General features: G+C 43.6%; 1 protein-coding gene across 1 annotated transcript in view; it reads left to right on the top strand.

Moving 5' to 3' along the window:
* The window catches only part of LOC128406119 (inositol polyphosphate 5-phosphatase OCRL-like), a 70,317-nt gene that overhangs the window by 11,200 nt on the left and 45,104 nt on the right, over positions 1 to 14,013 (top strand). Inside the window, 8 exon segments of the mRNA XM_053373142.1 lie at positions 6,310 to 6,420; positions 7,415 to 7,554; positions 7,641 to 7,808; positions 9,101 to 9,202; positions 9,519 to 9,633; positions 10,363 to 10,476; positions 10,611 to 10,798; positions 12,435 to 12,546. Coding sequence (XP_053229117.1) covers positions 6,310 to 6,420; positions 7,415 to 7,554; positions 7,641 to 7,808; positions 9,101 to 9,202; positions 9,519 to 9,633; positions 10,363 to 10,476; positions 10,611 to 10,798; positions 12,435 to 12,546 — 1,050 coding nt within the window.

The raw sequence follows: 14,013 nt of genomic DNA, 5'->3' as shown, positions 1-14,013 counted from the left end.
GTGTTAAATTTTTCTCAAGAACTTTGGTTTTTAACTTGTTCAGTTTAAATCCTGCCACCTGACCAAATTCTTGAATTAGTTCTAAAACTCTTTTAGTACTAGATTCTGGCTCCTGTAGTGTCAAGACTAAATCATCTGCAAACGCTCTTAATTTAAACTGTTTGGCTCCGACCTGTATACCTTTAACCATCCGGTCCCTTCTAATCATGTTCAGCAAGACCTCCAGGACCGAAATAAAAAGCAGAGGGGAGATTGGGCATCCCTGTCGTGTCCCTTTTTCTATCTTAAACTGTTCTGTAACCACATTATTTACAATTAGTTTAGCCGTTTGTTCTGAATATATTGCACCAATACCATTCTCAAAACCATGGCCAACCCCCATACCCTGTAGGTTCTTCTTCATAAAGCTCCAAGAAATGTTGTCAAAGGCTTTCTCCGCGTCCACAAATATCAAAACAGCCTTAGTGTTTATATTCACTTCCAACTTCTCCAAAATGTCAATTATATTCCTTAGGTTATCCGAAAGATGTCTACCCGGAAGAAAGCCTGCCTGGTCTTTATGAATCTCCTCAATCAATACTTTTTTCAATCTCTTAGCTAAAATGTCAGCAAAGATTTTATAATCCACATTTAATAGGGATATGGGACGGTAGTTCCTAAGTTGAGTCTTTTCAGTCTCTGTTTTTGGTATTAGTGTAATGTAGGCCTCTTTCCATGATTCTGGTGCCCTTTTCCCCTCCAAAATTTCATTACAAACTTCCTTCAATGGTTGCATTAGCCGCTCTTTCAGCAGTCTGTAGTAGCAGGAAGACAACCCATCCGGTCCTGGAGACTTGCCCACTTTCATATTTAGAATGGCACCTTCTATCTCCTGGTCAGTTATCTCACAGTTCAGCATGAGTTTACTTTCTTGTGAAATTTTTTGTAATCCATTCGTCTTCAAAAATCGGTCTATATCCATTTCGTTCTGTGGCCCTTGTGCAAAAAGTTGTTTAAAATATCTCTGGAAGCAATTTCTGATCTCATTTGGATTATGTATGTCTTTCCCTTCCACTTCCAGATTTGTAATTGTATTTAGTTTTTGTCTTTTTTTCAGTTGCCATGCCAGTAATTTCCCACATTTGTTTGCTGATTCAAATGTCTTCTGTCTCATTTGTTTAATTTTCCATTCTATTTCCTGGTTCATCAATTCCATATATTGTACTTGAAGTAGCTTTATTTCTTTCAAGATCTCCTGTGACTTTGGCTTTACTCTCAGTTTTTTCTCTCCTTCTTTTATTTTCTCCAGAATTTTATCCTTTTTCTCATTTCGACTTCTCTTCTTTATTGCATTCTGTTGAATCAGAAACCCTCTCATCACGGCTTTACTGGCATCCCATATTACTCTTTTTTCAACATTAGTGGCCAAATTCACTTCAAAATAGTCTCTCAAAGTTTTTTGGGCCTTTTTGTATACTTCTTCATCTCTAAATAAGGTGTCATTCATCCTCCATCTAGAGGGGCCGGGTGTCATTTGTTTCATCTCCATCTTTACTGCATTATGGTTGGAGCAAGTTTTGGGGCAGATTTCTACCTTTTTTATCTTCGGTGCCATTCCTCTAGTAATCCAAATTTGGTCAATCCTAGTCCAGGTCATTTTTGCTTCAGAGAAAAAAGTTCCCTCTCTCTCTAGAGGGTTCTTAGTTCTCCAAATGTCAATCAAGTCCATATTGTCAGTCAGTTCAAAAAAGGTCTTTGGTAATCTCCCATCTTTGGTGATTACTTGTATTTGTGCCTTGTCCATATTTGTAGAGACAACTCCATTCATATCTCCCATTAAGATTATATTATAGTCCATATAGTCCAGAAAAACCTCATGCAACTTCTTAAAGAATTCAGATTTCCCCTCATTCGGTGCATACACCCCTACAATCAGGAATTTTTCTCCTTGAAGTTGGATTTCAATAGCCAGATACCTTCCTTGTTCATCTTTAAAAATTTGTTTCGGTGAAAGTTTCTCCTTTGCATATATCACAACTCCTCTTTTTTTAACCTTATCCGATGAAATAAATTCTTGTCCCAATCTCTTATTGATGAGCAACTTCCTGTGTGACCTCATTACATGTGTTTCCTGTAAACAAATCAAATCCAATTGTTCTTTCTTTAATATATGAAAAACACTTTTCCTCTTTCGAGGGGAATTGATCCCATTACAGTTCCAGCTTAGAAGTTGCAGAGCCATGGTAAATTATTTGTTCTTCCCTCCTACTGCCCCGAGTTGCTCTTCTTCCTCAGTCGGTAGTGTATCTTTCCCTGGTTCAGCAAGTCCATATGACAAATTTGCTACATCCAAAGTTCCTTGTGAGTCAGTTGGGTCCTCTCCAATCACTCCCTTCTGCAGGTTCTCGCCTTGTTCATTAAGAAATTTGTCTTTATCCTCCACAGTCCTTATTCTTATTTTCCTTCCTTTAAATTTAAAGGATAAGCCTTGAGGAAATTCCCATCTAAAAGGAATTCTGTTTCCTTTCAGTAGGTCCACCAAATCTCTGTAATGAGCCCTGACATCCAAAATGAGTTTAGGGATATCCCTAAAAATTTCCACGAAAGAGTCTCCAATTTCCAAACGTCTTTGATACTGTAAATTAAGAATTTTATCTCTTTCTTCTTTTGATCTTAACGAGATCAGGCAGTCCCTTGCTTTATTCTTTCTTTGTTTCCTACCAATCCTGAAAGCACTCACTATTTTAATTTCTTCCTTTCCCAAGTCCTTTTGCCAAAATTCAGTAAATTCTTTCATAAGAAAGTCCACCAAATTGTCTTGTTCCTCTTCTGGTACCGCCCGAAGTCTCAAATTCTTCTCTTTCCCTTGAAGTTCCCACATAGACAGGGTCAAGTCATGGTCCTCAAGCTTCTTATATACCGGTGGAAACCTCTCCTGGTTGGCAGTTGCAATTTCTTTTGCTTCTTCGGCTAATTTCCTGGTGGAGGCCGATTCCTCTATAAGTTTCTCAATAGATTGTGTATTTGAATTCACCTTCTTCCCCAATTCATTTATGCTTGTAGTATTCAAATCAATTTTTGCTGAGGCCTCCGCTACTTGCTTATTTGTCTCTGCAACTTGTTTAGCTAGGAATTCCAATGATGTATTAATTTTACTTAATGCCTGGGCGATTGGATCTTGAGATGACATAACTTTTGGTCTTTGTTGTGGAACTGTAACTCCTGCCGAACCCGCTGGACCAGATGTTGAGGCCCTTCTCTGCTGTGTAATGTCAATTTTGTATTGTTTCCCCGATCTAAGCTTTTTTTCTTCCGTTTGTTCTATTTTTCCCTTCTCATCTGCCATATCACTCCCATACAACAGTCCAAGGTCAGTCTCACGCTTGGTTACTTTGTTTTGAAAGGGGATTTCCAGGCTCTGTTATTCTGTAGCACTAAGCTTATTGCAACAAATCTCCTCTAGGGGGACACAGTTTCAATTTCAATTTCAGTGGTAACAAATATAGTCCTAGTAACTCCTCTTCGTTCTTTAGTCAAGCACACTTTCCACCAAAAATAGCTTTTTCTGTCCAAAATCTCTTTATGAGCAATTATTCCCTTCACAGAGTATCAACGTTCTTAACACTTAGCACTTTTGACAGCTGTCAAAAGCAGTCCGTTCCAGGTTTTAGAGGCAGCCGATGGAAATGCCTCTCATTGTCTTTGCAGGAGAGATAATGATCAAATTTCTCCCCTCTGCCCCTGCTAAGCAGAGGGGAATCCTTTTTCTTTAGTGCTGAATTAGAGTCTTTCAGTACGTCTTTCAAAGTTTCTACTTTATATTCTCTTTGCTTTGTCCTGTCTACAAATCGGGAGAAGCAGACTTCCTGTTGGTACTTCCCCTTTTCAGTGCCGAATTGTTTAAAAAATTTGTATAAATTTATCTTCTTACCCCTACTCACGGGTAGTTGTTTTCAGTCCAAATTTCCAGAAAGGAATCGACGCTCTCCGACAATGGCTTGCGGCTTCGCCCCGTGAAGACGGTACGATGGTGCGCGACTCTCAGCTCCGCGCCACTCACCCCCGCTCCGTTCAGAAGCCTTTAAAAAGGCTCCCTTGCAGTTGGGGGGGGTGCAAATGGAGCCCACCGAGCCTCCGCGTTCGCAGGCTTCACCGCCTGCGATTTCTTCGGGTCTCCGCTTCGCCGCAGCGGCCAGACCCACGCTCCACGGGGCCGGTTCCCTCCGGAGCTCAGAGGGAACCCGCCATTAATCGCTGGCGCCGACCGGAAGTGTAATATAATAAAATTTTCTCCTTTTTTGTGGCAAGTTCATGCCATGAACATTCCATGAATAAATTCTCAACGCCATATTATCTATTTACGAGGAGGCTGCCTCTGCCCCCCCCCCACAGCTGTGGAGTTTGCAATCCGAGTTCTGCTGAGTGCTTCTGCATAAATATATCCTTCTCCTGAAGATTCTTAATCTTTTGCTTTCTTCCTTCAAATCTGAAGGATAGGCCCTCTGGAAATTCCCACCTGAAAAAATGTTCTTTCTCCTCAGAATATCTGTCAAATCCTTGTACTGGGATCTCAAATTCAAAAAAACCCTAGGAATTTCCTTGAAGAGAACCACCACTTTATCAGACACTTTGAGGCCTTTTTTATAGTGATGTCCCCAAATGATATCTCTTTGTTCCTTAGTCTTAAAGACCACGATACAGTCGTAAGTTATTTTAGTCTCTTTTTTAGGTCCAAATCTATAGGCTTTCTCCACCCAGTCTTCCACCTCCTCTTTTTTCAGATCCCAGAATTCAACAAAATGTTTTATCACACATTCTCTGAGTTTATCTTGATCCTGTTCCAGATTAGGAAATCCTCTCAATCTCAGATGAGATTGTTTCTGGGCCAGCTGTAAATAAACTATAGCTGTTGCATTTTCCTGTTGCAAGCATTCCAGGTCCTGGACCCGAACATTCTCCAATTGTGTCAATCTTTCATCATGTGTATTAATTTGCTCTTTAACAACTCGCAGGTCGGTGCTCAACTGGTCAAACCTTTCTTCCAATTTATTTACCGCGCCTGTATTGCGGTCCAGTCCTTCTTTAATATCATTTAACGCTGACAATACCGACTCCTCGAATTGCGTCGGTGCTTTAGAGCCACGTCTAGGCTTTTCTTTTTCTGAAGTCATAACTGAGGAATGTCAAGGTCAATCACACAGTCTGCCAGAACAATGGAGGAAAACAGTTTCTTCTTTCCACCAGCCAAATCGAAAGCAGCTTCCTCAGTCTTTAAAACTACTTCAATCACAACAAAAAATATGGCCAAGAGAAGTTTATCCAAAGCTCTCTTTCTTGAGAGGGAGTAAGACAGTTTTTATCACTTTAGAACGTTACTAGTCAGTGCAGGACAATTTATAGGCTATTCAGTCGAGGTGGAGATTAAGTTTATTCACTTTCCATATAAAATCACCATGGGAAATCGCCTTTCCTCTCAGCTGGTCCGCTGCTGAGAGAGGATATCTCAGTCTAATTAGGCAAGTTTCCAATTGTAATAAATCAAAGAAGGGAAAGGGGGGGAAATCGCTTCCAGTTTTAAAAGTTTTCTTTACTTTTAGGCTTCAGTCTTTGCAAGCCAATTCATATTTTTGTTCAACCGAAGGGGAGCCACCTCCTTTTCCAATGTCTCCCTAATCTTCCCAGATAGCTCTAAGAATGATTTAGGAGTACTTACAGTTCCGAATTGCTTATTCTTTTTTTATGGAGGAATTGATCACTGCTGGTTGCCAGTTCTCAGAGCTTCGCAGCATTGAAGATAGCAGTCGTTTCCGCTGAGCCGCGTCTCACCCCACTCACTCTTGGTGCCCTTACGAGCTTACCGGGGACTGGGGGAGTCGCAGATAAGGCTTGCCGGATAAACCAAGTCCTCAGAACGCCCGATCTGAGGTTTTAATGGGGAACTGTGTCGCTCTCACAGTCTCTCCCTTCTTCAAAGTGCTGGAATTCTTTCAGCCGAAAGACTCCATGACTGCCATACCACGTGACCAACCAGGAAGAACATTTGTGGTATGAAAAAGGTACCCGGTTTCAGTTGGAAGTTAGGGGGCACTGGTTGGAAGTGTCGGAGTATGTCTGTCCCAAAAGCTTTGCAGGCACGAACAGTACTGAATACAGTCCTGCATATAACTGCCCTCCTACTATCATGAATAGAAACAATCATGAATTGACAAAAACGGGCATCTGGAAGGAACCACTATGCCAACAGGATGTCGGACTGAATGGGCCTTGGCCTGACCCAGCAAGTCTCTTCAAATGCGCTTATGTTCCCCTGACTTTGGGGACACCTTGCAGGAGTCTCACCCATCTCATGGCTTTTCTTCTAGTGTGGACCAGTTCTACAAGCTCTCCCCTGAAAGCAGGTGCACCATCCAGAACAAGCTGGCGCTGTACCTGAAGAAGAAAGTGAACACAGATCAGGAGACAGGGACTTCTAAGGGAAGCGAGGCCTTCATGCCCACTCCCCAGCGCCACAGACAGTCTTCCCTCTCCCAAAATTGCAAACCCAAGACTTCATGCGAGGGCAGGGCAACTCGGACCTGTAAATCTAGGGGGCCTCGCCAGCCTGCCCGCTCCACAGCACTGCAGTCTTCCCTCTCCCAAAATTGAAAACCCAAGACTTCATGCAGGGCATTTCTCCCCCATTTCAATGACATTTTGCTTCAAAAGGAAAGGTAGACTTGGAGAAGGCAAGCAAAATGAGAGGGAGATAGTGAAAGATACAAGAAATTGAATGCAGATTTCCAAAAAATAGCAAGGAGAGACAAGAGGGCCTTTTTAAACGAGCAATGCAAAGAAATAGAGGGAAACAACAGAAAGGGAAAAACCAGAGATCTGTTCAAGAAAACTGGAGCTATGAAAGGAACATTTCATACAAGGATTACCATAATAAAGGACAAAGGTGGAAAGAACCTAACAGAAGCAGAAGACGTCAAGAAGAGGTGGCAAGAATACACAGAGGAATTATACCAGAAAGATATGGATGTCTCATACACCCCAGGTAGTGTGGTTGCTGACCTTGAGCCTGACATCCTGGAGAGTGAAGTCAAATGGGCCTTAGAAAGTAGTGCTAATAACAAGGCCAATTTAAGTGGTGATATTCCAGCTGAACTATTAAATTTTTGCTCTTAAGGTGCTACACTCAATATGCCAGCAAGTTTGGAAAACTCAGCAGTGGCCAGAGGATTGGAGAAGATCAGTCTACCTCCTTTAGAGGAAAAGGCCTTGAGGGGAGGACCTATTGCCTCCACAATCCTTCGTAAACATGCATAAGCTGAGAGGCAATTGTCTGACAAATGTGGTGCTGTGGGGAGGCAGTAACATTTTCCTGCAGTTAAGTATTTTCTAAGTTCCTTTCCTGAAACTTCCCCAAACGGTTCTGAAGCCTCTCCAACCTCAGAAGTCTTTTCTTCTCTCAGGAATTCTGGGATTTGAGGATAACTTCAGTGTTATGAGTATGGAGAAGAAAAGAAACCTGCAGAATCAGCAAATGAATGCCCGCCAGGAGCCTCCACCACCACCGCTGCCACCAAGCAGGCTGTAAGTTGCCTTAGAGGTGTACTGTGCCCTCCCGCCTCCTTGGTTTTAAGGACTACTTGAGTTCTGTACTACTTGAGTTCCCTTAGGCGTATCCGTGACAAGGACAGCATGAGCAAGAAGCAACCCAAAGTGACCAACACTATGCGCAAGCTCTTTGTGCCTTCCACACATACGCAGTCCGGACAGAGAGAGGGACTCATCAAGCACATCCTCGCCAAGAGAAAGAAGGAATATGTCAACATCCAGAATTTCAGGTCAGATCATGCAAAAGTGCAAAGACCATGCAAAGACCAGTGGAAACTGTATCATAGTTGGGGTTGGAGAAAGTGACATCTACATGACAGCTTTATTGTTGGGTGCCAGGCAAAGTCTGTCCTGTTCACTCAGGCCACATGGGTGGGTAATTTAAAGTATTAGTTGTGGTGGGCAATTTTCCTTGGTGCCAAATGTTTGCGTTCACACATACTGAACCGTGGTTTCATATTATGAGCATGACAGCAGCCTCTCCTCCAGGTTTGCACACTTCTCCCCCACCCGAAGCCTATTTGTATTTTAAATTAACCACAGTTTGGTGTGTCCAGATCCTATGGTGGTTAATTTTACCAGCTTTTTAGACCCATGATTTGAAGTTGGCTTGTTTCGATGAGCCATGGTTAAAATGAAGCGGTTTGTGCAGCTTCAGACATTGTGACAAGATGCAGTTAATCCAAAACTGAAGCAAAACCTTTGGAACTCCTCCTAAAAGCTATGCTGGAGGACAGGGAGGTGTGTGACCCCCCCCAAAAAAACACTTGGTGTGGGTCATACTTATAATGCTAAGCTTACTACTTCAAACAAAGTTTTTGCTTTGGTTATTTCCTCGTACTGTTAGTAGTACCCAGTGGCAATTTGTTTTCAATGTCTGCTTTTATGATATGTTTATCAGTATATGGTTAGCAGCTTTAGATGCTACTGTTTTACAGAGGCTGTTTAGCTTGCTCTTTTTACCCCTTTACTAGACAGGCTGTATTTCTGTGCTGTTTTCAGAGTGGGGAATGCCCATTCCTTCATGGCCAGCATGGAAACACAGAATGCTAGCCATTTAGGAGGTTTGCAAAGAGGACAAGGGTGTTACGGGGTAATCTTCTAGCAAACAAGCTTGGCACAGCAGATCTGAGAGGTGGTTTTCTGCTCCCTGAAAGCCAGCCTGGAAACCAGGTTGCCAGGTGAAGGAAGAATGGAGAGATCAACCAACTCACTTGCCTTCAAAGAATTTCTGGTTGCCTATGGCTACTGGGATAGTGCTTAAATATCAGGCTGGCTGACACATCTTAAAAAATACAAGGAAAAAGCTTTTTTTCTTTCATTAGCAAAGCTCCTTTGGGGCCCAGAATAGCTAAGCTGAGGAAGAAGTGGCTGGTATTACTTGTTTGTTCTTGGTCCTGATCTTGCCTGCCCTTATAATCCTACCTGCCACACACTCCTGTTGTCTTTGCATATTTAACCAGCACGTCTGTTCAGATTGGAGTCCTATTCCTGCAGTTCCACATCCTTCTCTTCCTTGCAGGATTTTCGTGGGGACATGGAATGTGAATGGGCAGTCTCCAGACAGTGGATTGGAACCTTGGCTGAACTGTGACCCTGAACCCCCAGATATCTACTGCATTGGGTGAGCAGACATAATAGCTTTTCAGAGAGCCCTCTCTCAGAGTCTTTGTTTCCACACAGCTACTTTCTAAACTGAGGTCCTGTTGTGTGAAGACTTTTGCTTTCAACTTGGAACAAAATAGGAGAATCCTGAGGATTTGTATCTTTTAGCCAGGAAGCAACGTTCTGCCATAATGAATGTGGCAGTGCCATCCTTTCACCCTGTGGGCAGTGAATTACAGCAGCATCAAAGATAGCCAGAGGCCTAGGAGGCTCTGGGGGAAGGATGGCCTCAGTGCTAGGGATGTGTATTGTGTCTGATGGCACTTTGGCATTAGGTTCCAGGAGCTGGACCTGAGTACAGAGGCTTTCTTCTACTTGGACTCGACAAAGGAGCAAGAGTGGCTGACAGCTGTGGAAAAGGCTTTGCGTTCCAAATCCAAGTACAAGAAAGTAAGTCCAACCCCACCCATTTCTGCAGCAGCCAGACAGCTGTCAGGAGCTGGAGTGAGGAGGAGGAGGAGGAGGAGGTCAGCAATAAAAAACACCTGGTGTTAGTGGTGTTTTATTCAAAAGAAGCCAACATTCTTTATTCAAAGAAGCCCAAACCGTGCAGGCCTAGTGATCACAGAAACCTTTCCCAACAGGTCTTGCCCCAGTGAGGTAGTTGTGAAGGCTGAAGGTTGCTACCCTCCCACCACTCTCTGAAGTCTCCTCCTCCCCCTGGTCCTTCCCAAGCAACCTGAGACTCTGACACCTTGCCTGTCTTTGCTCCCTCCTCTTAATTTCTCTGTCTTCTGGGAGACCAGCAGGGAGGGGAGCTGATCGCAGCAGGATGGGGAGACCCCCTGGCTTCTGCAGCAGCCTGCCTGATCTCTGCCTCTTGACCCCCGCCTCCAGCCTCCACTTCTGCCTCGGATTCTGGGCTGCTGTTTGCCACAGAATCTCCCTGCCCTCCTGCCTCTTCAGTTTCCAACACCTCCTCTTGCTCACAGTCTGCTCCTTCTTCTCCCTTGGACGACTCAGCGTCGTCGTCCCCCCACCAGTTCCCTGGCTCTGAGCCTTCTTCCCTTGGGGGATCCCCAGTTGGTGCCCCCTGCCACTCCTATCTGCATCCAGCCGGCCCAGGACAGCAAGCAATGAACAGAGCTGGTAGACATCCCAGTACCTTGCATCTTCTAGGTGCAGCTGGTGCGTCTAGTCGGAATGATGTTGCTCATCTTTGTCAGGAAGGACCAGCTCAGCCGCATCAAGGAAGTGAGGGAGACAGTGGGCACAGGCATCATGGGGAAGATGGTGAGTAGACCCTGACAGCGGAATTCCCTACGTCTATCTTTCTATCTGTCTATCTGTTTTTATAATCTCTGCCAACCAGTTTCCCCCTCTTTCCTGCTTGCTCACTAACAGCCATCTTTGCTCCGCCCCTGCAGGATAATAAGGGGTGTGTGACCGTGAGGTTTGTCTTCAACAATACTAGCTTCTGCATTGTCAATTCCCACCTTGCTGCCCACGTGGAAGACTTCAAGCGCCGAAACCAGGATTACAAGGATATCTGTGCTCAGATGAGCTTCCTGCCCCCTGACCAGGGTCTGCCGCAGCTGACAATTATGAAACACGAGTGCGTTTTGAGGGCTTGGAGGGAGAGAGCCTTGACTGATGTAACTTGTTGGTCTCCGCTATCTGGAGAAGCAAATTGAGTCACGTTTCTGTAACTTTCCTGCCTGTGTGTAGCTCAAGGGTAGGCAGCATAGTGCTCTCCAAATGTTGATAGACCAAAATTCCCATAATTGCTAAGAATTGGCCTTGCTGACTGGGGCTCATGAGAGTTCCACTTCAGCAACACCAGGAGGGTGCAGTGTCGGCGATCCCTGCTGCTGCAGCTGCACCACTAAGGTTTCTACTAGAACAGCCAGAAGTGCCCAGCATTGTAGGCTCCTGCTTCATTCAGGGCAGACAGATACTAAACATCTGTGGAAGCGAGTGCTGGGCTTCATTCATTAATTTCTGTTTATTGTGGGGATTTCTTCCCCAGAGTGGCTTATTTAAAATAATAATCAGAAATGCACCTCAAGATAATTTGAAGCATATCAACAGTACCTTAATAGCAGCAGATCTAAAGAGAGCAACATAAACCTAGTGGCAGAGATGTAATAGATTAGATTATAGCGAATGTGGGCAACTTCTCCAGTGATCGGGGTGGGGCAGGGGGGTGGGAGTTGCAGTTTGTTAAGGGCAGTAATGCAAAAGCAGAGCGGCCATTTTGCATGGAGAAGGTTCCAGGATCAGTAACCAGTGTGTGCAGATAGGGCTGGGAATGATCTCTGCCTGAAAGTTGCTGCCAGTCCATTGTGAGATTTTGATCAGCTCCGGCCCATCTGGAGCTGATACAGCAGAGTGTAGTTCCTTTGTCCACAACGAAAGGATGAGGAGATATTGTGCTACATGCTAAAGTTTATTTACAAGCTATGCTGAGAGCATACAAACATCCATCCTGCCTCTGTGAGAGCAGAGAAGCAAGTTCTCTCGACACAAAGAAACCAAGAGAACACTGAAAAACAGGAAACCAGTGTACGTCACATCCAGTCTCCCATTCCCGTGGGAACCCAACAGTAACTCTGACTGTGGAATGTAAACAATGTCTTGTGACAAGCAGTTTTGCTGCTCAGTGAGGGAAATAGAAACCAACGTCCATGTAGTCAGTCCTGAGCTTGATGGGTCAATGGTCTGCCTCAATATAAGGTAGCTTCCTATGTTCCTGTGTACTACAGCAGGGTTTGGAGGGCCACAAGCGCCCTACCCATGAATTAAAGAACCAGGGGAAATTTTAAAAGTCTTTGCTGAAAGGACATCAAAGCAGGGGCCAGGTGAACCTCTTTGGGAAGATTATTCTGAAAGGTAGGTTGCCATTACTGAAAAGGCCCTGTCATACTTGAAAGAGCAGGAGTTCCCTGGGAAAGGGCTGCCCCTGCTAAAGATTCTAGTCAGTGGAGAGGCAGTGCAAAAATAAGTGGGCCTTCTTCTGGTACCCTTTTCCCAAACCTTGAAACACTTTAAAGGCCAAATGGGATACTCTGAATTGGGCCTGGAACCAGTTCAAGAGCCAGTGTAGTTCACAGAGCACTAGCCTAATATGATCATACTGCCCAATCCTAGTTATCAGTCTTACTACATATTGCAGGAAGTGGAAGCAGGCTGCCCCCTGCCCCCCGAACCCGTGAGCTAGCCTGTAGCTGTGGTTTCTTTGCTTTTTCCAGCATTGTCATCTGGTTGGGTGATCTGAACTACAGGCTTTGCCTTCCTGATGCCAATGATGTGAAAACTCTGATCACTAAAAATGAGCTTCAGAGACTTCTGACCTACGACCAGGTGAGAGACATCTTTGTGTTATATGTGGTGGTTCCTGTAATGACATGGCTCTGGAGACTATGGAACATGTAATGCTCTTCTGTCCCAACTGGACAGATGAAAGATCTCAGTTTTTAACTCCTCTCATGAACAAGCTTCATCTCCCAATCCAGCCCTGGATAGTGTCCCTTTTTTTGCAGGATTCTGATTGTTGGATTACCGAGATGACAGCTAACTTCCTGCTCAGTGTGATGAAGAGGAAAGCGGCACTAACTTCTTTTTTATTTTATTGCAGATTTTTATAACAACACAAACATATAACAAATACATAACCAAACAAGAAAACAAAAACAAAGACAGAACAAAAAAAAACATGTACCATTTCGTATCTTAGTTTCTTATACCTTACTTCCCCGACTTCCTCATGCCTCCCTTTTCTGTATTCCAAGTTCTTATCAATTACTCAGCAAATCTTCCCTTATTTTGATTAAAATTTAAACTAATTTTCCTTATTCTCCTTGTCTTAACCATTGCTAATAGTAACCATTTACTTTCCAATCCAACATCATTCTAACTTTCATTAATTTTATAATATTTCTTTAAATAGTCCTTGAACTTTTTCCAATCTTCTTGCGCTGCTTCTCTTCCCTGGTTTCGGATTCTGCTCGTCATTTCTGCCAAGCCCATGTAGTCTATCACCTTCATCTGCCATTCTTCCAGTGTGGGTAAATCTTGCGTCTTCCAGTACTTCGCAATGAGTATTCTAGCTGCTGTTGTGGCGTACATAAAGAAAGTTGTATCTGTCTTTGACACCCCCTGGCCGACAATACCCAAGAGAAAGGCCTCTGGTTTCTTGGGGAAAGTATATTTAAATACCTTTTTCAGTTCATTATAGATCATTTCCCAGAATGCCTTAATCTTCGGGCACGTCCACCAGAGGTGAAAGAATGTACCTTCATTTTCCTTACATTTCCAACATTTATTGTCAGGCAAATGGTAAATCTTTGCAAGCTTGACTGGGGTTATGTACCACCTATAGATCATTTTCATAATATTCTCTCTTAAGGCATTACATGCCGTAAACTTCATCCCAGTGGTCCACAACTTCTCCCAATCAGCAAACAAAATATTATGACCAATGTCCTGAGCCCATTTAATCATAGCTGATTTAACCGTTTCATCTTGTGTATTCCATTTCAGCAGAAGATTATACATTTTTGACAAATTCTTAGTACTGGGTTCTAACAATTCAGTCTCCAATTTTGATTTTTCCACCTGGAAGCCAATTTTACTGTCCAATTTAAACACTTCATTTATTTGATGATAGTGCAACCAATCTCTCACCTTGTCTTTTAATTTCTCAAAACTCTGCAGTCTCAGTTTATCCCCTTCCTTTTCCAAAATTTCCCAATATCTTGGCCACTTCGACTCCATATTTAACTTTTTAACTGCCTTAGCTTCCATTGGCGACAACCACCTTGGGGTTTT

This window comes from Podarcis raffonei, chromosome W (genome assembly GCF_027172205.1).
Source record: "Podarcis raffonei isolate rPodRaf1 chromosome W, rPodRaf1.pri, whole genome shotgun sequence".
Taxonomy (NCBI): Eukaryota; Metazoa; Chordata; class Lepidosauria; order Squamata; family Lacertidae; genus Podarcis; species Podarcis raffonei.
This window is presented reverse-complemented; position numbering and strand designations above follow the sequence as displayed.